At 45.1% G+C, this 25,261-nt stretch overlaps 1 protein-coding gene and 1 long non-coding RNA gene across 4 annotated transcripts in view; one reads left to right on the top strand and one right to left on the bottom strand.

Moving 5' to 3' along the window:
* The window catches only part of ADAMTSL1 (ADAMTS like 1), an 882,039-nt gene extending 872,290 nt beyond the window's left edge, over nucleotides 1-9,749 (top strand). For 2 of the 3 annotated variants that reach the window (XM_041761624.1, XM_041761625.1), the window contains exons 27-29: nucleotides 4,521-4,630; nucleotides 5,614-5,834; nucleotides 7,162-9,748. In XM_041761624.1, coding sequence (XP_041617558.1) covers nucleotides 4,521-4,630; nucleotides 5,614-5,834; nucleotides 7,162-7,268 — 438 coding nt within the window. In that variant the 3' untranslated portion in view covers nucleotides 7,269-9,748. Of the gene's footprint in view, nucleotides 1-4,520; nucleotides 4,631-5,613; nucleotides 5,835-7,161 lie in introns of all 3 variants that reach the window. The other variant, XM_041761627.1, reaches the window with a different exon arrangement.
* Nucleotides 1-24,295, bottom strand: part of LOC121494769 — a 150,591-nt gene extending 126,296 nt beyond the window's left edge. Inside the window, exon 1 of the long non-coding RNA XR_005988865.1 lies at nucleotides 24,195-24,295. This is a non-coding gene — a long non-coding RNA (uncharacterized LOC121494769). The remainder of the gene's footprint in view (nucleotides 1-24,194) is intronic.
* Between the last annotated feature and the right edge of the window lie 966 nt (nucleotides 24,296-25,261).

The raw sequence follows: 25,261 nt of genomic DNA, 5'->3' as shown, positions 1-25,261 counted from the left end.
TTTTCAACAAATGGTGCTGGGAAAACTGGATAACCACATGCAAGAGAATGAAGCTGGATCCTTATTTTAACTATATATGAAAATTAACTCAAAATGGATCAAAAACTTTATCCTTACATTTAAGAGTATAAACTCCTAGAAGAAACATAGAGAAAAAGCTTCATAATACTGGATTGGCAGTAATTTTTTGGGTAGGACACTAAACTCACAGTTAGCCAAAGAAAAATTAGATAAACTGGATGTCATCAAAATTGAAAGCTTTTCTTTTCTTTTTTTTTTTAATTTTTATTTATTTATGATAGTCACAGAGAGAGAGAGAGAGAGGCAGAGACACAGGCAGAGGGAGAAGCAGGCTCCATGCACCAGGAGCCCGACGGTGGGATTCGATCCCGGGTCTCCAGGATCGCGCCCTGGGCCAAAGGCAGGTGCCAAACCGCTGCGCCACCCAGGGATCCCGAAAGCTTTTCTAATAAAAAAAAATTGAAAGCTTTTTTTCATCAAAGGACACCATCACCAGAGTGAGGAGACAACCCACAGAACGGGAGAAAATACTTGCAGATCATAAATCTAATAAAGGATTAATATCCAAAATATAGAGAGGAGAACTAGAACTAACCAACAAAACACAATGCCTAGAATACACATTTCTCCAAAGAAGATATATGAATGGACAATACACACAGGAAAAGATGTCCAACATCACTAGCAATTAGGGAAATGCAAATTAAAACCACAATGTGATACCACTTCACACCCATTAGGATGTTATACGCAACTAATAAATTATTAGAAACTATATCTGAAACTAATGATGTTCTATATATTAGAAACTATATCTGAAACTAATGATGTTCTATATATTAGCAAATTGAATTTAAATTTAAAAATTAGATAACAAAAAATAAATAAAAATTAGATAACAAATGGTGGAAATATGGAAAAACTGGACTCTGTGCACTGTTGATGGGAATGGAAAACAGTATAGCAGTTTCTCAAAATACTGAACGTAGAATCACCATATGATCCAGCAACTACACTCTGGGTACACAATCAAAACAATTGGAAAGATATGAACAAATATATGTATACTAATGTTCACAGAGCATCACAGTGGCCAAAAGGTGCAAAGAACCAACATATCCATTGACGGATGGATAAACAGAATTTAGTATAGACTCACAATAGAAAATTACCCAGCCTTCAAAAGGAAGGAAATTCTCTACATGCTACAATATAAATGAACCATGAAAACACTAGCTAAAAAAAGCCAGGCATAAGAAAATTACAGGCTGATATCTGCTGAACATAGATGCAAAAGCCCTCAACAAAATTTTCACTAACCAAATTCAACAGCATATTTTAAAAAGTCACACACCATGAATAAATGATATTTACCTCAGATGCAAGGATGATTCAACATCCACAAATTATCAACATGATACACTACATCAACAAAATGAAAAATAAAAATCCTATCTCAATAGATGCAGAAAAAGCATCTAACAAAATTTAATACCCATTCATGATAAAAAAAAAAAAACTCTTAACAAAGTGGGCATAGAATGAATGTACCTCAGCATAATAAAGGCCATATATGATAAAGCCCACAGCTAACATCATTCTCAGTGGTACAAAGATGAAAGCCTTTCTTCTAAGCTCAGAAATGAGAGAAGGATGGCCACTCTCCCCATCTTTATTTAACATAGCGTCAGATGTCCTAGCTAAAGCAATTAGATAAGAAATAAAAAGCATCCAAATTTAAAAGAAAAAGTAAAAGTGTCATAGTTTGCAGGTGGACACGCTATTATGTATAGAAAACTCTAAGGACTCTATCAAAAACTGTTATAATAAACAAATTCAGAAAGTTGCAGGATACAACATTAATATACAAAAACCAGCACCAAACTATCAGAAAGAGAAATGAAGAAAATGATCCCATTTATAATTACATCAAAATGAAAAATTATGAAAAAGTTTAAGCAAGGTGATTATTGAAAACTAGCAGACATTTATGAAAGAAATTGAAGAAGACACAAATAAATAGAAAGCTATGCTGTGCTTATGGATTGGAAGAATAAATATTGATAAAAGGCCCACATTGCCCAAAGCAATATATGGATTAAATATAATCCCTATCAAAATTCCAATGGCATTTTTCATAGAACTAGAACAAATAATCCTAAAATTTGTGTGGAACTACAAAAAAAAAACAAACAAACAAACAAACAAACAAATAGCCAAAACAAACTTGGCAAAGAAGAACAAAGCTGGAGGCCTCATGATCTCTAATTTCAAACTATTTTAAAAAGCTATAGGCTATAGTAATCAAAAGAGTAAGCTATTGGCATAAAAGCAGACATCTGTCAATAGAACAAAATAAAAACCCAGAATTAAACTCATGTATATATGGTCAATTAATTTACTACAAAGGAGCCAAGAATATATGGTAAGGAAAGGACTGTCTCTTTAATAAATGAGGTTGGGAAAACTAGACAGCCACATACAAAAGAATGAAAATTAACCACAATCTTACACCATCCACAAAAATTAACTCAAAATAGATTAAAGACTTGAATATAAGACCTGAAATCATAAAACATAGGCAGGGGCACCTAAGTGGCTCAGTTAAGCATCCGACTCTTGATTTGGGTTCAGGTCATGATCTCAGGTTCGTGAGATCAAACCCTGTGTTTAGCTCCATGCTGAGTGGTTTCTCTCTCTCTCTCTCTCTCTCTCTCTCTCTCTCTCTCTCTCAATACCTTTCCCCACCCCTCACCCAAGCTCCCTTGCTCTCTCTCTCAAAAAACAAAAACAGAACACAACAAAACAAAAACATAAGCAGCAAGGTCCTTTGACATAGGCATTGACAGTGTTTGGGGTTTTTTTTTATTGATACCAAAAGCAAAAGCTACAAAAGTAAAAATGCTTATTATTAGTACTGTGTAATACTAAAAAGCTTCTGTACAGCAAAAGAAATCATCAACAAAATGAAAAGGGAGAATGAAAATAGGAGAAAATACCTGCTAATCATAAATCTAATAAGGGCCTACTATCCAAAATATATAAAGAACTCATGCAACTCAATAGCAAAAAAAAAAAAAAAATCCAATTTTTAAAATGAGAAGATCTAAAAATATCTTTTTCCCAAGAAGATATACAGATGGCCAACAGGTACATGAAAATGTATCTTGGTACATAATCTCAAATCATCAGCAAAATGCAAATCAAAACCACAGTGAGATATTACTTCACACCTGTTAAAATGGCTATTATCAAAAAGACAACAATTATTGGCAAGGATATGGAGAAAAGAAAACCCTTGTACACCACTGGTGGAAATAGAAATTGGTGCAGCCGCTATGGAAAACAGTAGGGATGTTCCTCAAAAAATGGGAAATAGAACCACCATATGAACCAACAATTCCACTTCTGGGTAGAATTTCTCCAAAGAAAGTGGAAACACAAACTCAGAAAGACATATATACTCCTATATTCTTTGCATTATTTACAATAAACAAGAAATGTAAAAAATCAAAATGTCCAACAATGGATGGATGTAGTATGGTATATAGATAATATATAGATTATATATATAGATTTCATGTGATATGTATGTAGAATCTAATACACACAGACACACACACACACAAAGCACAGAATAGATTGGTAGTAGTTGCCAGAGGCAGGCAATTAGAAGATGAGAGAAATGGGTAAAGGGGGTCAAAAAGAAAAAAATAAAAGCTTTTTTAAAGATTTCTGCTTATAATTTTAAGGTTAACAGCCCCCCTGCAGACCTTTGGAGTCCAAAGATCCCCAAGAGCTTTTTCTCCAAAGTGACCTCTAAGGCATGTCTGTTCCCTTACTCTACCCAAATAGCAAATGTTGGTTAAGGGCCTGCTGCCTTTGTGCTTTACGGACATGTTGTTGGTATGGGATTTCCCATGACAGTTTGGCTCTGGCAACTCTGGAAGAAGCTGAACACTCTCTATGAGCACCTAGCAGGAGAATATGAACAGGGACTAAACTATACATTCTGTTCAGCTGTGTTGGATTTAACCTGGAAAAAAACGAAGCCAAAGAAAGGAAAGAAATGATGGACTTGTTAATTTGCCTGAATTTAGCAAGAAAACAACAAACCAAATTGCCCTGTAGACTGAAGGAGCACTTAGAGTTCTTCTGCTCTAAGGCTTACCACGCCACATTCTTGTGCACTATGCCAAGAAACCTTTGATATGGTTCATCTGGGGAGGGAGTGGACCTTCTCTGACTGGCTCTTTACTACCATTAGCCATTTGCTAGCAGAATGCTTCTAGAAAAGCTAACCATTCCGCCATGGCACAGAGAACAGAGAAATGTGCCAATGAATGTCCTTCAGTTAACACAAAGAGGGGTGAGATGAATGATCTGAAGGCCTCAAAATGCTCAGGACTCTGCATCCCATACAGCTTGAGCATTGCAGCCACACACAACCCCCTCCAACTTGGCTAACATTATCCATGTCGCCTTTATCTGCCCCCCAGTGCAATGGGCCTTGCATCGGGCCTCACCTAGCCGTGCAACACAGACAAGTGTTTTGCCAGACGCGGGATGGCATCACCTTACCATCAGAGCAGTGCAGCGCTCTTCCGAGGTAAGAGAAAGCTATGGACTTCCTTTCCCAAGCCCCTGGGTCAGTGGCATGGAAAGATAGCATGAGTGGATGTTTCTCCTCCAACATCCCAAGGTCCTTGTGGTCAGATACCCTTCCCTTTCCCCTCCTTCTCCCAGGCCACTGTTCTCCCTAGAGATAGATGCTTTGTGGTGGCCTTGCACTTAGTGAATGGAGCAGGCTGACCTCTCCTCTTTCAGAGATAAAGAGTACAGATGGTGCTGTGCCTCCGAGGGTCGCCTGATACCACGGGAGATTGGCACGAGCCCCAAGGTGGGCAGGAAGTGAGGTCCACGTGGTGGACATCACACCTTAAGGTCTCCAGCAGCCCCTCACACTTGTTGGCCTTCTACAAAAGTTATGCTGAAGTGAAGGCCCTGATCCCTGGGTCTAAACCTATCATTCCGGGGCACCCAGGTGGCTCAGTGGTTGAGCATCTGCCTTTGGCTCGGGTCATGATCCTGGGGTCCTGGGATCGGAGTCCCACATCAGGCTCCCCTGCAGGGAGCCTGCTTCTCCCTCTGCCTATGTCTCTGCCTCTCTCTGTGTCTCTGATGAATAATTAAATAAAATCTTTCTTAAAAATTTTAAAAATAAAATATACTGAGTAGGCCCAGTGCTAGATGGCAGTCCCCACTTCCTGTCATACTTGCCTGTAGAGGTTCCCCTGGGGTGCGGGCCTACCATCCCCACCCAAGGCCCCAAGCCTCTGCCAGCCTCCGTCCTGGAGAGAGTTCATTCTCGGATCATGCAGTGATACAGACTTTGTGGAGAGGAGCACACAGAGGCCCAGTTAGAGCAAGCGGCCTTCTGAGATCTCAGAACAGAGATCAGAAGCCACCTCTGGGAGCACCAGCAGTTCTTGAGGAGCTGCCCAGTTTGGGTTTGCAACACTGTTTTCCCATCTGTTCCCCGATCCCATGCCCACAGGGGCAGACCCTAACCCTGCCACCCTCCTCCTGCAGGCCCGTGAGCACTCAGAACTGCTGGTCAGAAGCCTGCAGCGTACACTGGAGGGTCAGCCTGTGGAGCCTGTGCACGGCAACATGTGGCAACTACGGCTTCCAGGCCCGGCGCGTGGAGTGTGTGCACGCCCACACCAACAAGGCAGTGCCTGAGCACCTGTGCTCCTGGGGGCCCCGGCCCGCCAACTGGCAGCGCTGCAACATCACCCCATGCGAAAACAGTATGTTCCGACCCCAGGGAGCTTTCTGCCAGGTCCCCGCAGGGCATCAGGTGCAGAGGGCCATGCCTGGGGCTGACCCCGAACCTAGGGCACTAGATCGGGTTTCCCTAGGATTGTGAGCCAGGGCCAGGGTTGGGTATTTTCAGAAGGGTGCATGCAGGTAAGCCAGGACGTGTACAAGGACGTGTGTCCAGGCCACAAAAGATGGCTGAGTGTGCCCCAAGGCACCGAGCAAAGCCAGGTGCTACTGGCCAAGTCCTAGATGAAATCAGCCCCCGGCTCACCCGCCGTACTTGGCTGGTACCCGGGAGAGGACCACCAGTGCCTCCTGGGGCCCAGGCCACGAGACAAAGTACTGTCCGCACGATAGGAGCACGCAGAGTGCCTCCTGCCCGGCCGGCCCTGCAGCCGCGTGGCTCTGCTTCTCACAGAACAAGGACCTCTGCGCCTCCTCCTTCCCGCCGCACAGGCACCCACCGGGACCGTGCGGAGCCGGTGCCCTCCAGATCTGACACTCATTCCCTCTCTCCTCCCTCAGTCGGGATCCTCCTCCGCCCCACACAGGCATTTATATCCCAGTTGGGTATTTTTCCTTCCTCTGGACCCAAAACAAATTGGAGGGGAGACAAAGGCAGGAAAGGGAAGGAGAGAAAGTATAGGCAAAGAATACGAAATGTTAAAATGTCGCAGTGCAGCTATCTGCTAACCTCTCCCAGCATGGGATTGCCGATGCCCTGGGGGCACCTTGTCCCTTTGCTTATACACTGGGGAGAGGTGACCTTTGTTCTCTGGGTGGTGCCCACCCACCTTTGTGTCAGGAGCCCGCCACCATCCATCCTAACATCCCCGACTCACGATGTTAATCGCAGATGCGCACCGCCCGACTCAGCACCAGCATCTCAGCACCGTCTGGCCTGTGGCCCTTTGAAGAAGCATGCCCAGGCTCCGGTGCAGCCTGCTGGGGGGGGGGGGGGCTGGCGTAGGTGCCCACGAATGCCAAGCTTCCCAGGGCACAGGCGGCGGGCACTGCGTGGCATGAGGCCATCACCCCGGCCGCGCTTGCACGCCTCATGCAAGTGGAACAGAATTCAGTCCTCCGGGGCCAGGGCGAGGAGAGGCCCCAAGGCGTCAGGGATAAAGGCGGCCCCGAGGAGAGGGAGATGAGCAGCACCCCCAAGGCAGCGGGGCGGGGGCCGGGGGCACCCGGGAGGCACGTGGCGGAGTTCCCGCAGAGCAAGAGCAGGCCCAGTGCTAGATGGCAGCGGCCCCTCCAGCGCGGGAGCCCCCCCAAGGCCCCGGCTCACCCCTTCTTGTGTCCGTTTCCCAGTGGAGTGCAGAGACACCACCAGGTACTGCGAGAAGGTGAAGCAGCTGAAGCTCTGCCAACTGAGCCAGTTCAAATCTCGCTGCTGTGGGACTTGTGGCAAAGCGTGAAGACGCGCCGGGAAGAGCTCCACGCTGGCCACGCAGGACTCCCGCCACCACCTCGGACAGAACTTAAGCTTTCTTCGTTTATTTATTTATTTCCCTCCCCGCCCCCCCACTCACACCCATCCACCCCCCACCACCCCCACCCCCAGACGTGAGGACCTCGCTCGTCCTCTCTCCCAGTTAGCTGGAGGACAGAAGGTCGGGGAAAGACAAGGAAAGAGGCCGAAAGGAGCCTGCAGAGCGGACGCCGTCCCAAACCCAGGTCCCAGACAGACCGAGGAAGAGGGAAGCTCGCTCCTGGGGACAACAGGGAGTCAGAGGCCGGAGCGGACGAGAGGGCAGGGGGGCCCGCCGCGTTCGCAAGGCACCACTGATACAGACTGGGGACAGCCAACCGTGTCTTTGCCTGCAGCACACGGTTGACAAAGGAGCGTGCTTCCAATTCGGTCGTCCTGTGCCTCGGCCTTGGGACGAGCGGGCAGGGAGGGGAGGACGCCACAGCGAGGCAGTGCCCAGGCCAGAACTCCACTCTTCTGGTGGGGGAGCGATGGGAACTCAAAGCATGGACACCAGCAGTCAGGAGGAGACAACCAGGTGGGCCTCGAGCACCCTGCTTCAGAAAGCCAGCTGGGGGTGGGGAAGGGGACAGAAGCAAAAAGAACCCTGTGCACGCTCCTCAGTGGGCAAGTACAGGTAGATGAAGAGGAGGGAGCAGGCAGGAGGCTCAGGGAAGGGGCGCTCGGAACTGCGCCGCACCATCACAGAGGGCACAGGCCCTGGGGGCCCATGCTGTGTGGGAGAAGACATACCCTCCTTGGGGTGCAGGGGAGTCCCCACTCCCCATGCCATCTCAGTCAACTCTCTGCTTGTACACCCATAGCAAAGCTAGCAAGACATCACAGTCTAGCTATGCAGTCAGGCCACCCTGGCGTCTCTCCCTAAATCAGGAGTTCCACTCCTCCCCCTGCCCCAACTCAGAATTAATAACCACTGATGTGGGCCAGGGGGATTTGGGGCTTGAATAGGCTGGGTTTTCAGCCTGTATGGCCTATGCTACTCCACTCAAGGGCCAGGGATTCGGGTCAATTTGCCAGAGTATCCATCAGGTATTAGTAGCCACTTCCAAGGACACGGGGTGGGATGGCTGGCTTGCGTGGGCCTTTCTAGGAGCACAGTGAGAGCTGCCCTCCTATTTACACAGCAGCTCGGGGCAGGGTGATGGGGTGTGGTGGCAAAGCCATAGGTTAACTAAAGCTTGCAAAAGGGTCCCCAAAGGCTTTTTAACCTGTTTCCCCCACATAATGAAATACTATGAACATTCTAAGAATTAATATCCACCAGTTTCGGTAATTCGGTGAGCAAGGCAGCACACACTCTTCTAGAAATGCCCATCTGCTAGAGTAAAACAGCTGTAGCCAAGTATAGTGGCAAAGCTGAATTTCTGGAACTATTTGGCAAATTGCTCTTTCAACAGAGGGGCTTCGGGTGAGTGGTTTTGGCCACCTCCCCCTGAGTGAACACTACTCAATAGCCAGGGCGACACAGTCACCATCATCACTCACCCCTTGGATAAATTGTGCCCCCCATACCAACTCGCAAAATGCCACTCACCCCGGGGCTGCCACTGATACCCGGGCTGTGTTTTCCAGCCCACCTGGAAGTCAGAGACAGGGGGAAAGACAGTATTAAGCTGTGTCCTCCCCAGGCGAGCTATGGACAATTAAGGTTGGGACTCTTTCTTCCTCACCACAGTGGGCTCTAAGAAATCATGTTCCTAAAAATCGGTGTCATTTTATTTAAAATAAAAGAGAATGTTTTCTATGTCTGTATATCTTTTGTGAATATTTATTAGGATTTCTTGTATAAAAAAGTGCAATATTAATAATTGTACATTGTCATCCAGAAAACAGAATATTTGGGGGACTTTTTATTAACTTCCTGCGGTTATGTTCCTGTAAACTCAGTGGTAATTATTGTATTCCTATTTTTAACAGAACCTGATGTTTAATTCCAGATCCATTCACTGTGTACAGAATAGGTTGTAAAGCTAACGTGGGAGAACAGGGCAGTAAGAGGAGATTCACTTGTGACACAATAGTTATGCATGGGATGAAGACGACAGATTCCATCCTACTAACTGATGTGGTTATTTTTCTAGTTCAATAGCCATGGAAAACCAGTGGCCAATATTTATGTTTCCTAATTAGCAGGTGTCCTCCAGCGCTGCCTCGTGGGGGGCTGCAGAGGTTGGAGTGGGTATCAGAGCAAGCCTGGAGGACCTAGGATTGGGGTGGGAAGTAGAGCGCTCCTTGCATGAGGTGAATGTACATTTACTGTTTGTTCTGTGAATTGTGACTCAGCGGCAGCACAAGATTATTAGAGCGGCTGAACAATGTGGCAGGAGGCACTTCCTCCTCTAAAAACACAAAACTGTATTTATATTTTTTGTACAGATAATACAGCTTATTTATTTAAATCTTGTCGTCCGTGTCTCTGTTAAGCCCAGCCTTCCTGTCTTGTTCTGCGCAGGGGGTGAAGATGGTTCCCAGCCACCTGCGTGTGCTCGGCTGACACAGAAGAATTGCAGTTTTCAGCTCTGCCTGGGAAGCTGAGGGGCCCTGTGCCCAATGGGCCAGCTCTATAAGGAAACCCAAAGGTGCTACATTTGTGGATGTGCACATATGTGGGCTGAGTATGGCCCTTGACCGTCATCTCATTTACAGCGGTGCACAGTAGGAAGATGGGAGCCACGGTACCTTCAAAAAGAATAGGCATCTCTGGGGGCAGGTGGCTCCAGGCCGGGTTCCCTGGCGACATGGGTGTGCACAGTACAAAGCAGCTGTGTGCTGCAATTTGGGGTGGACACCATTAGTAGGAGCTGACATTTATAGTTCATTACTACATTTCATCCTCACATGAGCCCCAGGATTATCGCCATTTGGATATGGATAGACAGAGGCCCAGAGAAGCCCAGCACCAGCCAGCCAGTGAAGAGGGATCAAACTCCTAGAAGCCTGGCTTTTTAGCCAGAGCCTTTTTCTTACCCACTATGCTGTTTCCAGCTCTTCTGTATAAGAGCCCACCACACACAGCTATCTTCATGTGCACCATTCTTTCCTACTGCTTGGAGGCTTTGTAGTTGTCACTTTCTCATCCCCTAAAATCAATTCTCATGGCATTGTAGGGCCCCAAGCTCCCTATTTTTAAAGCATTTTAATAGAAACAAAGCTACGGTACAGAAAAAAGCACCGTCTGGCCTGTGGCCCTTTGAGTAGTATTGTAGAGTTCATCATCTGGCTCCAGTGGAAAGGCAGCGGGTCCCAGGCCCAGAGGATGTCCACACAAGGACCTTTGTGGGAGGCATTTCAGAGGACCCCCAGCCTCAAAGCCCAACTCCAGCCAGTTTTCTAGCAAATCATCACAGTCTGTTAAGCAGTATAAAAATAAACCAGAAAACTCTTCCTGAAATTCCAATTATTTTCTAAGGAGTTTAAGGTTTTGCTTTAAAGAAAAAGCCAATACTAGAACTATAAATACTCACATACCAACAACCAAATAATATCCTACAGAGACCCCAGGGGAGGAAGGGGGGGAGGGGATGAGTCAGAGATGCCAGAGCAAAAACCCAGGAAGTTTCAAATGGTGGGAAGGGCTCAAATAGAGCATATGGAAGTTTTTCCAGCCAAAATCAGAGAGCTCAGCAAGGGAGAAAAAGAGAGATTCCTAGAAGGATGCCACCAACCACAGTGTAAAAGTTTGGAATCTCAATCACAGGCCAGGCCTGGGGTTAGAAATCCCCATCCCAGTGGCCCCTTCTTGGCCTCTGAAGTTTCCAGGCCTTTGACAAGATGAGCCTGGGGAATCTGGGGCCCATCTAGACCAGCATGATCAATAATCACCAACGCTTATCCATGCCTCAGTTTCCTCACCTTTAAAAAGAAGATACTGGAATGCCTGGATGGCTCAGCAGTTGAGCATCTGCCTTTGGCTCAGGTCCTAATCCCAGGATAGAGCATCCAGTCCCACATCAGGCTATTTGTGGGGAGCCTGCTTCTCCCTCTGCCTGGGTCTCTGCCTCTCTCTGTGTCTCTCATGAATAAATAAAGTAATTAATTAAATAAAATAAATAAATAAATTTAAAAAGAGGATACCTCACAGGATAGGATTTCTGTAAGAAAACTAGTGGTTAATTTACATTGAGGAAATCTGTGATTGTTGATGTGTCACTAAATGTTAGCCACTATTGTCATCCAAGCTACCTTGAAGACAGGGAGATGAGAGCCAGAGCCGGCAGCATTTGTGCTCTTTCATATTTTTTTTAAGATGTATTTATTCATGAGAGACACAGAGAGAGAGAGAGAGAGAGAGAGAGAGAGAGATAGGCAGAAGGAGAAGCAGGCTCCCTAAGGGGAACCCAATGTGGGACTCGATCCCAGGATCATGACCTGAGCCATCCAGGTGGCCTGGCCTCTTTCGTGTTCTCATTGTCAGCTTTGAAAGAATGTGCCTCTATTTCCACTTTTGACTGAGAAGGACATCAGTCATTCCTTCAAAGTCCAATACTACACAATAGCATAAATAAGAGCAGCATTAGTGAACAAAAATCTGTGTCTTGGAAGATAATAGAACAGCCCATGTAACCAACTCACCAAAATGTTCACATACGTTCAGAAATACTTCCCAGGACAGACATCATTTTGTAATCCCAATGTACAGTCTAGTTTTGGTTCAGAATACCCAAATTTACACATAGCTGCCATTTCCTTTGATTTACTAAAAATCACAGAGAGATGTTCATTCAAGAACAAACATACGTGTAATGTAAAAGCTAAAATTACAGATATTTTACTTACCAAGTGGTAGCCTTCCTCACAAACAACATGCTACTATCCTCTTACCTCCTTCTACCAATAAATTCAAAGAAAATAATCTAATTTACTAACAGTTCTCAGCTAGAATGAGACAAGCTAGAGCTCAATAATCTATTTGTGGGCCTCCCTAAAATAGGCAAATTCAAAAAAAAAATATCCACAAAGGATAAGGGGATTGTGGGGTGAAGAGAAGGATGAAGCTCTTGGAAATAATCCAATGAAAACTGACATGTTGGGTGAATTACCCAAGAAAGGATAAATCAGGAAAACAAGGTGAGATCCCCTTGGTTTGGTCTCTCTCTGTCCCTCATTTTGTTCAATGAACAAGCCATGATTTAAGGACTTCAGGATTCAAACTCACAATACACTGAATGTGAATCAAATCAGGGAAGGTTATCTACCCATATCACATACTGCCAAGTAGGAAAATACTGGTATGGACTCAAGCCTTAATCAGTACAGAATTGAATGCTACAATGAATCTACCCATCCTGTAAAACTAAGATGAACCCAAAATTATTGTCTATCCCCACCCACCTGTGCTGTCCACTTGGAGATGCTTTTACAGGTCAAAGGTATACAAGCCATTCAGAGATTGTTATCTTTGGCTGAAACCTAGCTTCTAATTCATAGCACCCCAAGGTTTTCAACTGTTTGTTGCTACCTCTAATATGGAAGGCAGAGACTTTGCTCGCAAGACCTGGGCTGTCACCTTGCCTGTCAACTAGAGGTTTATAGCTTTACTCAGATGGATTCTGTGAAGCACCTGGTCCCAATCAACCACATGTGTCACGCTTCTGATAACACAATATACAGATGTCACTCACTTCTGTGTTTTCCAAAAGCAAAATTCATCTTCAACCAAAGATTTCCCAGGCTGCTCCTAAAGATGGAGTTTTTATATGTGTAAACAGAAATTAAATGTGCAGTTTTATATGAGTGAAGAGAAAGCAGACGGTGGGGAATGGTTCTCCTGCTGAACATAAATAATGTTTGTTTAAGCAGAATGCTTAGGAGGGCCTGAGAGATTGCATGGTCAGCATCCAGACCAGAAAGCATGCCTGGGAAAACCTGCCTCCTTCTCCAAAATGACATAAACAGCCCTCCTCCGGGTCTTTGTGATGGCCAAGGCTGACCTTGTTACAAATCCCATAAAGGATAGAAGACAAGCTGTGAACAGCTTAGTTACCAGGTGAGCAACTCCAGGAAATATTTAATGGTCAAGGCAAGGAGCATGGTGATGAAATGTGTCACGGGCTTGATTTTCTGCTCTCCAATCCTCCCCATCATTTTTTTAAACAACAATGAAGGGCCAGGAAATGACTTAGCCGAGGTCACTTGAAGAATAGTGAGGTTGTTTGGTCAGTCATGCAGGTCGTTCTGTCCTAGAGCTAAAGCTCAGCATGTCACAGTACCAGGGCAAAGAGCAGGTGCCAGGTCGATGGGCCAGCCATTCCTGAGCTGAATTTCTTCACCTCCGAGGCCCTTCCTATCGGAATGGAAATACTCACAGGAACCACCTGAGAGCAAAACCACCATAATTTCAACCCTCCATTCCCTCTGCAATGGGAAGGTCTAGACTCTACACCAGGGTCTTGCTGAGATGGAAAACCACCAAATCCTCATCTGGTCCTGATGGACCTCATCCTACATCCCACCTCCCACCCCCCACCCTGCCAGTTAAGCCTTTATTTCTTCTCATCTCCTCCCTGATTTCTTCTCCTATCACTTACCTTCCCCTTCCCTCAGTCTGAGAAACTCTTGCTAAGCACCAACTCTGTGCTGGGCCCAGGCTGGGCCCTGGGGACACAGGGCTGAAAGCCAAGTCCTCATTTTCAGGGAGCTCAGAGTCAAGTCAGGAAAGTAGTCATATTCTTACCACAAATGCCAACATGTCCTACTCTAACTATGACATCCCAAGCTTGGGGGAAATCTCCAGCTCAGCACCCAGGGATTGCTCCTTTTATTCCTAATCGTCTCTCACCGGGACTTCGCAAAGGTATCCTGTTGGAATAAACCCACTCCCCACACAGCAGCTAGAACTATCATTATACTGCCTACAAATACACCAGTGTAAGCTGATGCACATGTGAAATTAACTTAAATCTACACCCTAGAGGCAGTTAGATCACATTTAATTACCCAATCATAAATCCACCCTCCTAAACTGACCACTGCAAGCCTTTCAAATACTGTTATCTAAATCTGCCACAGAGGGTTTGTTCATTACAATAAAGTTCATTAATTACACACCAATGAAATGAAAGGTTCTAAAGGGCCTGGAAAGGGTACACAGCACCACTGCCCCTGTACCAACAATCTAAGAATCCAGCAAATCCAATAGCCTAGAGCCCAAAGTCTATAATTGTCTTTGGTTCTGTCCCACCCCCACCCCTACCCCCATATCATGCTTAGTTTAATTTGACTAGAGAAGTTTCGGGTTGATCTCACCATAGGGACATTTGCCTTGGACTAACTGTCAGAGTGTCTAGGGTTCGACACTAGGACTTATTAATGAGTTCAAAGAGCAGGTTATAGGACTGTGTTGGGCCAGTTTGCTAGCATGTATGCCACAATTTGGGCTGGGATTGTTTTCAGCAAAACATACCACCTTAGGGAATGACGTTGCATAGGTGGAGACACAGAGCTCCAGCCTCTCTGGATAGAGCTACCCATTTTACCAAGATAACCCAGAAATCAGTGATAAGCCAAAATGGCTTAAATCCATTCACAAAGAGATCATATCAAAAGATGGTTTGGGTTATACTGGTCCTCTGTTTTAAAAGCTGCTCCACCATCCCACTGTTGTCAAGATAAGGAATGGACTCCTTAATATGTCCTGAGGTGCCCTGCAACCTCATCTCTGCTCACTGTCTCTGGGTGACTGGCCTCAGTTCCTTGAAAGCTCCATGATCTATTCCCCTTCCCCTTCTTACCTTCCCAGAAGCCCTGGAATACTAACCACCACACGCACTACCACCTACTCTCCCATTGTGACGTCTTTCTTGGAACCCAGGACAGGCAAATATGGAAGCTATAAATTGCAACCCAATAAATAAATAAATAAATAAATAAATAAATAAATAAATAAATAAATATAAAATGTTTATAACATAATGCTTCCTTCAGATTGCTGCATTTTAGAACTTTTTCTCCTCACTGCCCTGCAGCAAAACTGGAAAGCTGGGCCTCTCAGCCCTTTGACAGCCCACAGAGATGGATACAGTCTGAGACCCAAAGTCAAAGTCAAAGGCAGGGAATCCTGTGTTCACAAAGCTATCTCTCCCTCTCTGGTCCTCTTTTCTTCCCTCGTAGCACATATTCACTTATTGCAAGGCCAGGTTTGGATTTGTGGCAGAAAAATAGAACTACAATTATTTACAACATCCCCTCATCTTTTATTACTAGACTATAATTGACATACAACGTTTATTAGTTTCAAGGGTACAACATAGTGACTCAACAATTCTAATATATTAGTGCTCACCATGTTACATGCAGTCACCATCTGTCACCGTACAATGTTATCACAATATTATTGACTATATTACCCATGCTGTTCTCATCTCTGTAACCTATTTAATTTATAACTGGAAGTTTGTATTAGTCTCCTTTATTCCACTCATCCCCCCCCAACCACCTACCTCTGGCAACCACTAGTTTTTCCTCTGTATTTAAGAATCTGTTTGTTGGGTTGTTTTTTAGATCCCACATTTGAGTTAAATCATACAGTATTTGTTTTTCTCTGACTGACTTATTTTCTCTTAGCATAATACCTTCTAGGTCCATCCAAGTTGTTGCAAATGACAAGATCTCATTCTTTTTTATGGCTGAGTAATATTCACCCATAATGTGTGTATACACATACACACACACACACACACACCCCACATCTTCATCTTTGGACACTTGGGTTGCTTCCATATTTTGACTACTGTAAATAATCCCACAATAGACACAGGGGTGCATATATGGTCAATTAATCTATGTCAAAGGAGACAAGCATATACAATGTGGAAGAGATAGTCTTTTCATAAATGGTGCTGGAATAACTGGATAGCTATACACAAAAGAATGAAACTGAGCCACATTCCTAAACCCCACACAAAAATAAATCAAAATGGATGAAAGACCTAAATTTGAGACCTGAAACCATAAAACTCATAAAAGAAAACATAAGCAGTATTCTCTTGGGCTTAGCAAAATATTTATGGATATGTCTCCTAAGGCAAGGGAACAAAAGCAAAATTAAACTATTGAGACCAAAATTAAAAACTTTTGCACAGCAAAGGAAATTGTCAACAAAACAAAAAGGCAACATAGTAAATGAGAGAAGATATTTTCCAAATTATATCCTATAAGAGGTTAATATCCAAAATATTTTATAAAATTGGACAACACACGCAAAAATCTGATTTAAAAATGGTCAGAGGACCTGAATAGATATTTTTCCAAAGAAGATATCCCAATGGCCAACAGACACGTGAAAAGATGCTCAACACCACAAGTCATTGGGGAAATGCACATCAAAACCACAAGGAGAGATCACCTCACACCTGTCAGAATGGCTAGTATTAAAAAGACAAGAAATACGGGCACTTGGGTGGCTCAGTTGGTTAAGTGTCTACCTTTGGCACAGGTCATAGTCTCAGGGTCCTGGAATCGAGCCTCATGCCAGGCTCCCTATTCAGTGAGGAGTCTGCTTCTCTCTCTCCATCTGCCCCTCCTCCTCACCCCCGCTCATGCTCTTTCTCTCTCTCTCTCAAATAAATAAAATCTTACCCAAAAAAAGACAAGAAATAACAAGTGTTGGTTAGGATGTGGAGAAAAGAGAACTCTCATGCACTGCTGGTGGGAATACAGATTAGTGCAATCACTGTGGAAAGAGTAGGGAGATCCCTCAAAAAATTAAAGAAAGAAACACTATATGATTCAATAATTTCACTACTGGGTATTTACCAAAGAAAAGAGAAACACTAATTTGAAAAGATATATACAATATCCACTCTTCTAACTAGATCCCAAAAAAGTGACCTTTGTTCTGCTGAAAAGATGATGGTGGGTGGAATACAAAAGAAAGTGACCAATAAAAGACTAAACTGCATGATGTGATAAAAGGATGAGAGATCCTAAGGGACAAGACCTAAATGACTGTGGCTGGAGAGACTAGGGGGATGGGGGTAGGAAAGGGGAGGCAGGTCACAGTCTCAAGGAAGCCATGCTCACCCTCCAAGCAGATACCTGCCCTCCTTCTCCCTCACGGCACTCAGCATAATTACAGCTACTTGTCTAATCCTGGTTCCTGGAAACCCTGACTTCAGGAAATCCTTATGCACTTCAGAGAAGACCCCTTTCTCCCTATGAGTCACAGTGCAGAAAGGGGAAACAGAAAAAGGAAAAGTTTCTAGAAATCGCAGGATGCTCTGGGCATCCCTTCCCAGGGACGACATGGGGACCAAGGCAGTAAGCGGAAATGCCAGGCCAGTCTGACTGCAGAGCCTGCTCAGAGACCTGCTCCATCCCACTTCTCAGCAGCAGCCTGCTGGCCACCCAGCATTCAGATGTCCATGCCAGCCCTCCCCAAACTCAGGCCTCCTCATCTCTGCGACCCAAGGTTCTAGAGGCACCCCCAGAGCAAGATGTTAGTGAGAACTGCACAGGCCCAGGAGTCTGAGAAAAGACCCCACAATAGCCTCGAGTCACATGGGCCCCCAAGGCAGATGGCAAAGGTAAGAGATACCATGCTTCTGAGCTGTGGAATCCTCAAGAGCTTGCTAACGAAGAGGCAAAACCTCCCTAAATTCCACTGTTTGAGAGACTATAGTGAAACAAACATAATAGATGTGACTGCATGTTACCAAATCATAAGATGAAAATGCCTTTTTTCCTTGAAAAAGCCCAAAGGATCTTTTTCTACGATGAAGAGAATCTATTCTTAATGTGATTAACTCTTTCCAACAAAGAACTTAAAAAAATTTTAAATCCCTTCAGGGGTGCCTAGTGGCTCAGTCAGTTGAATCTCCAACTCTTGATTTTGGCGCTCTGGTCATGATCTCAGGGTCATGGGGTCGAGCCCCATGTAAGGCTCATGCAGGGCGTGGAGTCTGCTTAAGATTCTCTCTCTCTCTCTCTCTCTCTCTCTCTCTCTCTGTCCCTCCCCCATCACTTGTGCTTACACTCTCTCTCCCTCTCTCTCTCAAAATAAAAATATATATTTTAGATAGATCAATCGATCCCTTTAAATTACCTTCAGTTTCTGGAGATAATCATTCCCTCCTATATATTAGCCCTGTCAGTAAGCAAGCATTGTGTAAAGAAGTCCTGTTGCAACCCAATCAGCGTGTTTGCATCTATTTGCTCACATCCAGAAGCAACTCCTAAGTCTGAGTGCTGAGCACAAGGTGGAGAGTCATTCACAGACATACAGTCACCATTCGGGAGCTCATACACCTGCACACTGCATGGTCCCACAAAGGCATTTGAAAATTCGGTTTTTTCTCTCCACATCAACAGTCCCCTGCCTCTCTCCAGCCTTCCCTTGCAAATCCACGGTGTCATCTCACCGCTCCCCTAGCTCCTTCTATGAGCATCATTTCCTCCACTGCCCCCAGTTCCTTAACCTGTCTCAGCCTCAATTCCCCGCCCCAACAGGGAGACAACAGAGCAGGAGGCACATGGAGGCCGTGAGGAGTGATGTGCTGTTGCTGTCAGGACTCAAGGGAGCTCCACCCTGGAGATAACAACACTCCAGGGCCGCTCTCCGGGAAATGAACTCTCCCAGGCCCCCTGTGCCCGGCACTTTGGCTGTGCCAAGAACCTCCCATTTATCAAGAAGCCAAACCATTTCAACAGTCAGTGACCAGGATGTTTCAACACTCAGAGCTGACCCTGAGGCAGGGCAGGACCCGCTGAGATTTTTAAATCATCAAAGAAAAGTTCAACCACATGTGTGCATGCGTGCAAATTTTATTGTATTCTAAACGTATTCCCAAAAAAATGTATGATGAGCACTTGGCAGGTTTTCTTCGTGTGTGTTCCAACAGGTTTTACACAATAAAAGGGCTCTATTTTCAGCATTGGAAACTGTTGTTCCTGCCTGTTCAGCATTCATCCCTCCCCTTGCCTGGAAACTACACCTCCACTTCCTTTGGGGACCCGCCCCACCCCAAGCCCTCCAGGGCTCACGAAGTCTGCATGGGGTTGACCCCACCCATACACACTACTCAGTCCATGGGGAGGACCCCTGATTCAGTATTGGACAAGGATTTGTTTTTTTCCTCCCTGGACGTGGCCATCAGTTCAGGGATCAGCAGGAAGACTCAAGAGAGATTCATTTCAGGGATTTTTACTGGAGCCACTGGGAAGGAGAAGCTCTTTAACTGAAGGATATCATATGCTTAAAATCACTAGAAACACCCACATGGGCAGAGCCTGCCCAAGAAGGCAGTACAGAAGAAAATAAAGCCAAAAGATGAAGACCAAGCACCCATTGCATTTTCTCTGAGTCCCTGGACTCAGCTTTGCCTGAATCCCATAGATAAAGCCCTGAATCCCATAGATAAAGCCCTAGACTGTTCAACTGTCTGAACCAAAAAATTCCCCTTTTTTGCTTGAGCCCTTATAATTGCTAGCATACTGATTCACATACTAGGCTATACAAAGTGTAACATAGTTCCTTTACTCTAGGGTTTCACAGAGCCTTCAAAATATTATTATGCAGGACAAATCTCAAATAGGGTGATATAATCTGCAGCCTCTCCCAAACTTCTATGTCCAATGAACTTTTTTTGAAAACACCATATCACAGTTTCTATTCCATAGAAAACACCTTCAGAAAAGCTAATAGTTGTTACCTGTCGGTTAACCTCACATTCAGACACTCCAAAACTCCATTCCCTTATAATTATAGATAAATGAGACAAATGGGAATTCATTTATCCAACACTGTTCATGCATTTGTCCAGACTTTAAAAATGTAAGTGTAGAATTCATCATTTGTATTAAACTGGGGCCATAAGCATAAACCATGGCATAATTTTCCAGACTTAATAAAATGTGTGTATGTGCAAATGTGTGTGTACCTACACTGTTTTTTTAATTAGTACATTGGGGTCACAATTCCTGAGCTGCCATACTTTGGAGTTCTACATTTTTAAACCATGTTTTGGTCTCCAGCCCCACTGCCAAGCTGTCAGCAGCCACTCCCTTCTGTTTAGATGTCTGGTTCTAGCAGAAGCCCCTGCTGCTGTTCTGAGGGAAGGGGGAAAGAAAAAAAAGAAAAGAAAAAAAGAAAAGAAAAGAAAAGAAAAGAAAAGAAAAGAAAGAAAAGAAAAGAAAGAAAAGGAAAGAAAAGAAAAGAAAAGGAAAGGAAAGCCAAGGAAAGGAAAGGAAAGGAAAGGAAAGGAAAGGAAAGAGAAGAAGAAGAGAAGAGAAGAGAAGAGAAGAAAAGAGAGAAGAGAAGAGAAAGAAGAGAAGAGAAGAGAAGAGAAGAGAAGAGAAGAGAAGAGAAGAGAAGAGAAGAGAAGAGAAGGAAAGGAAAGGAAAGGAAAGGAAAGGAAAGGAAAGGAAAGGAAAGGAGAGAAGAGAAGGAAAGGAAAGGAAAGAAGAAAGAGAAGAGAAAGAAGAAAAGGAAAAGAAAAGAAAAGAAAAGAAAAGAAAAGAAAAGAAAAGAAAGAAAAAAAAGAAAAGAAAGAAAAGAAAAGAATAAATGAGGGAGAGGAGCCAATATGAGCATAGTGAGTGCCAGGATAGGGGGTGTTCACTGCATAAAGTACCTGAGTTTCCATACATGAAACGGCTGTCAGGGATTTTGGCAACTTAAAGGCAGCATGTGTCCAGGCTCTGGCCTCAGTTTTGGACATAGAAGTTTCCAAATAACTGGCCTTCGAATATGGGAGGTGTTACAACTTTGCTGAGCCAAGCAGAGAGCCTCTCCAAATTGATAGTAAGCACTGAACTCTGCTTAGAAACTTTAAAATGAAAAGTGGGTTGGTTTGGGTTGTGGGTTTTTCTTTTTTTTTAAGTCTGGGAGAGCCTATCATCCCAAAAATTCCATTCCTTAGTTTATAAGTCATTCACTGGCAGAGATGCCAAATTTTAGTCATTTTTCAGGCATTCTGTCTGCCTGTGTTTCTCTAGTAGCTACTTGCCTGCTTCAAGGGCATTTGTGGGCTCCGCTAGTTTACGATCCTGTGACATGAAATGGACAGGGATCGGGATGACGAGGGAGTAACCAAGCTACCCCTGTGCCAGTGAAAGCACAGTCCTGGTCCTGGGCAGGTAGGCAGAGTGCAGGTGGGCAGGCAGGCAGGCTGGTCTGGGCGGTAAAAGCCCAAGAACATCAGTGTTAGACTCAATCACGGAAATGGAAAGTTGCTGAATCCTTTTGATTAACATCAACCTGGGTTTGCTGCCACACTGAGAGTCTTGACAAGAAAAAGCCACCCGAACTTCTCTTGTCAGTGTCCAAAGATCCAGAGACAGGGACCAGGGGCACCTGTGATGCAGAAGTAGGACTTAAAGCCCAGCCCAGCCCAGCCCTATCCTGATGCCTTTTCCAGAATCCAGAGCATATGTTCTGGAAGGTTTACAGGCTCCAGGACTCGTGTTGCACCCCCAAAGTGGGGAGGAGCCAAGCACCTGCTCAGCCAGCCGCATGGAAATTCTGAGCCTGCCCTGCCAAAGAAAACACGCCTGCCTGCCCGCCACCCCCAGTATTTTTGCCCAGAAGGGCCTATGTCTTCCCACCTCTAGGCTGCTGACCAGATGTGGGCTAGAGGGATGGCAGGGCAGGCCTGAGGAGCCAGGGGGCCATTTAATCTGCCGCGAGAAACCTGTGCACACCCCCGCCTGGCCCGCTTACTTCCTCTTGGCAACTGCACAACAGAAAAGCACTTTGAGAGGAAACAGATCTCTCAGGTCATTTTATGCCCTGAGGGACCAGATCCCAGGAGGGTGCGTCCTCGTGGAAAGGTACAAAGGTACGGTTGGGCTGTAGGTTTGGCTTCTGCTTTAGAGGCAAAAGCTTGGAGTGGGGCAGTTATTCTAACGCTGTATGGTATTTCCAAAATGTTTATGGCAAGGAGACTACAGTGAAAGGTATTCAGAGGACACAGCATGGAAGCAAAACCAGGAGACCGTGCTTGCTCCCCCAGCCACCCCAGCACTGATGCTCCTCCTGTCGCAACTGGGCTCAGTCTCTGCTCAGTGGAGGGCTGGGTCTGAGCCCCCAGGGCCCTCCCTCTATGAGGCTGCTGGTGATATCTGAGAAGGGTAGGAGAGAGGATAGGTGAGGCCAAGGATGTAGGGGTGGGAGGGAGGCACGGAGCACAGTCTGATGCTGTCTGCACAGGCTTAGAGACAGCCTGTGGTTCCGAAGCTAATGGCCCACAGCAGGGTCCCCTCCACCTGTACACACCAGTTGACCTAGTACTTATCCCACTCTGCCCACGTTTGCCCTTCTGTCTAGTTAAGGGGGAAGGTCACCCTCCAGATACACTTTGTGGTTAAGGAAATGCCATCAAAATCCCATTCATGCTTTATCACCTTCACCCAGCTCCACCTATGTGAGGTCAAGTCAGCCTACCTAGACTGGTCTCCTTCCTGCCCCACTCACACACACCATGTTAAGCTGTAATAAAGCAATAAGGAAATTATCAGACGCCGTAGTGAAGACGACGGGAGGGCAGTCGTCCACGGGCAAGGGGTTTCAAGAAACTTGAAGGAGACAAGAGGTGGATGGGGAACAAAGACCTGCAAGCACAGAAGGGGAAGCCCCAGCTTCAAACAAAACTGTCCCTGGACAGCTAGAGCTGACAGGGAGCAGGTCTTCATGGCAGAGCCTGGCTGGGGCTTAAAGCCAGAAACACCAGCTACCATAGAAAGTAGGGTGACAAATGGTGCTAACAATGGGGATGGCAGAAAGAACCACTTAGGATGGGCCCACCATCTCCATCTTCCAGCCCCTACCTGGTCTAAGATCTTAGAGCCAAGCCAAAAAGAAAAAAGGCTTGCCCTTAAAGACATTGGCCCTTGTGAACATGCAACAAGTATCAGAATGCCGAGTCCCTTAACCCCTTAACCTGTTCTTAGTGCTGTGTTTATACCATAATTAGGGGGGCAAAGTAGAGAGGGGTTCCTAATCACCAAAAAAATGAGAGTACTGTGCTGGGTCTTCACTCATGCAGGCGGCCTACTGTCCAATGAACCACAGGATAGGACCTGCCTATGCACAGTACAGGCAGGAAGTTACCGTTGTGGGCAACAGGTCCTCATCCCAGCAGATGCCATATCCATCACACCACATGGTTTGGGCACCATACACCAAACCAGCAGAGCCTGTCCAACCAGCCCAGGGCTTCCACACCAACAAATCTCACTAGCCACAGCCCATCAGCCACACTGGGAGACTCTGCTTTCCTCTGATAAGACAGAGCTTGCCATCTTTGGCTTCAAAAGTCCTATCCCTGTTTTCTTCCCGAGAATCTCATCCTTAGAGCATACTGGGCTCTCCATTGGAGCAGGTTCCCTGCTTGGTCATTAGATTTTTCCAAATTCTTTGTTCTCCAGTAATTTTTCTTTCTAATATGCATAAAGCCTTGAGATGCTGGGCCATGGTAGATTATGAAGCTCCCAGTTCATTATCATAAGTGAAAAATTATACGATATAAACTATAAATTCTTCCATATTTCTGAAAGAAGACCACGTGTTTGAAGCCTTCCATCTCTAGGGTTTGTCAAACACGATCCTATCAGGTGTTAGAGCAGTATATGCACATGTGTACAAGTGTTTTAACAGAGGCGTTTCCAACGAACTCTTACATGGAAGCCGGATATGCAGAACTCATTAGCCAGAAGCTGCCGTGGCAGAGCAAGGAAGGGGAGCCAAGGCCCCATCTGCTCAGCTCACCCTGTTTCCCTCCTCCCAACCCCCATTACTTCCTAAAATGACATTTCCAGGAAGCACAAAGGACCAACCCCAACTCACAACAATTATATAACCATATGGGGGAAAAGTGAATATTTTTCCTTTGTAAATTAAATGAGCAATCCTGCTTACCTTCACACTTGTAAACCACGGCCAATAAAATCATGAATAGATCCAGGTAAACAGAAGTCAGCCCCCTCCTCCTCCTCCTCCTTCTTCACCTTCTTCTCCCTCTTCTTCTTCATCATCATTATCACCATCACCCTCATCTATGTTTAATTAGAGTTAACCATAAGCCAGGGCTAAGCGATTGACATATATTCTATCATTCGACACAAACAATGAAGCCATGGAGCCAATATTGTTATTAGTCACATTTTAAAAAACTTGACCAAGGTCTCCTAGTTACTGGGTGACAAGGGCTGGGACGTGAGCCCAGGTCTGCTGGACTTTCTCCTTACATGTTGCTCACCACTGGGCTCCACTAGTCCCCATAATAGCTTTATATAGTTTCCGCGTTTTCTGAATTTTTTTACTGCATTTATCACTTTCATAATACGGATATTTTGAGACCCAAAAAGGACAGATAGGAGGAGAGAGTAGATTCCTTAATTCTGGGAGAAGTTGGCAGGCAGGGATGTTCTAAGTGGCTCATCTGGCCCAGGGTCACCATGGAGTAACCCCTACACATGTCCTAAAGGAAAGACTCAGAAGAAATTCCTCACCCCAAGAGAACTAGCACTCTAATCAGCCAGGTCCATCCATCCTTCTTCAGGTTCTTTGCGGTCATCAGAAATATTAGAAAAGCTTATTGGTCCTGATATACCAAGCACTGTCCTATAACTACACTGAGAAGGAGAGAAAAGCAGGCAGTGTAAGGGAATTAAAATTCCCAATCTACCAAAACAGACCATGTCTAAAATCAATAAGTCAATGGACAATAGTATATGCATATGATTTTGGAATATGAAGGAAAATAGTAACAGAAACAGATATAATAATTTTAAATTCTTCTCTGGGAAGCAATGATGGGGGAGGCCAAGAGCTAGAATAGAAGAGATTGTGGCATTTTTATAAACATTTAGCACTGTGTGGCTTTTCAAGTCAACTGCCATTATTCTCTAATTTGTGAAAAAAAAATTACAAAATGAAAGTAATAAAACCTACCCTCCTTAGTGCTCTCCTTTAGCTTAATGTAC

The sequence above is a fragment of the Vulpes lagopus genome, chromosome 7 (assembly GCF_018345385.1).
Source record: "Vulpes lagopus strain Blue_001 chromosome 7, ASM1834538v1, whole genome shotgun sequence".
In the NCBI taxonomy this organism is placed as follows: domain Eukaryota; kingdom Metazoa; phylum Chordata; class Mammalia; order Carnivora; family Canidae; genus Vulpes; species Vulpes lagopus.
The sequence above is the reverse complement of the archived record's forward strand: the minus strand, read 5'-3'. Positions and strand labels throughout refer to the sequence as shown.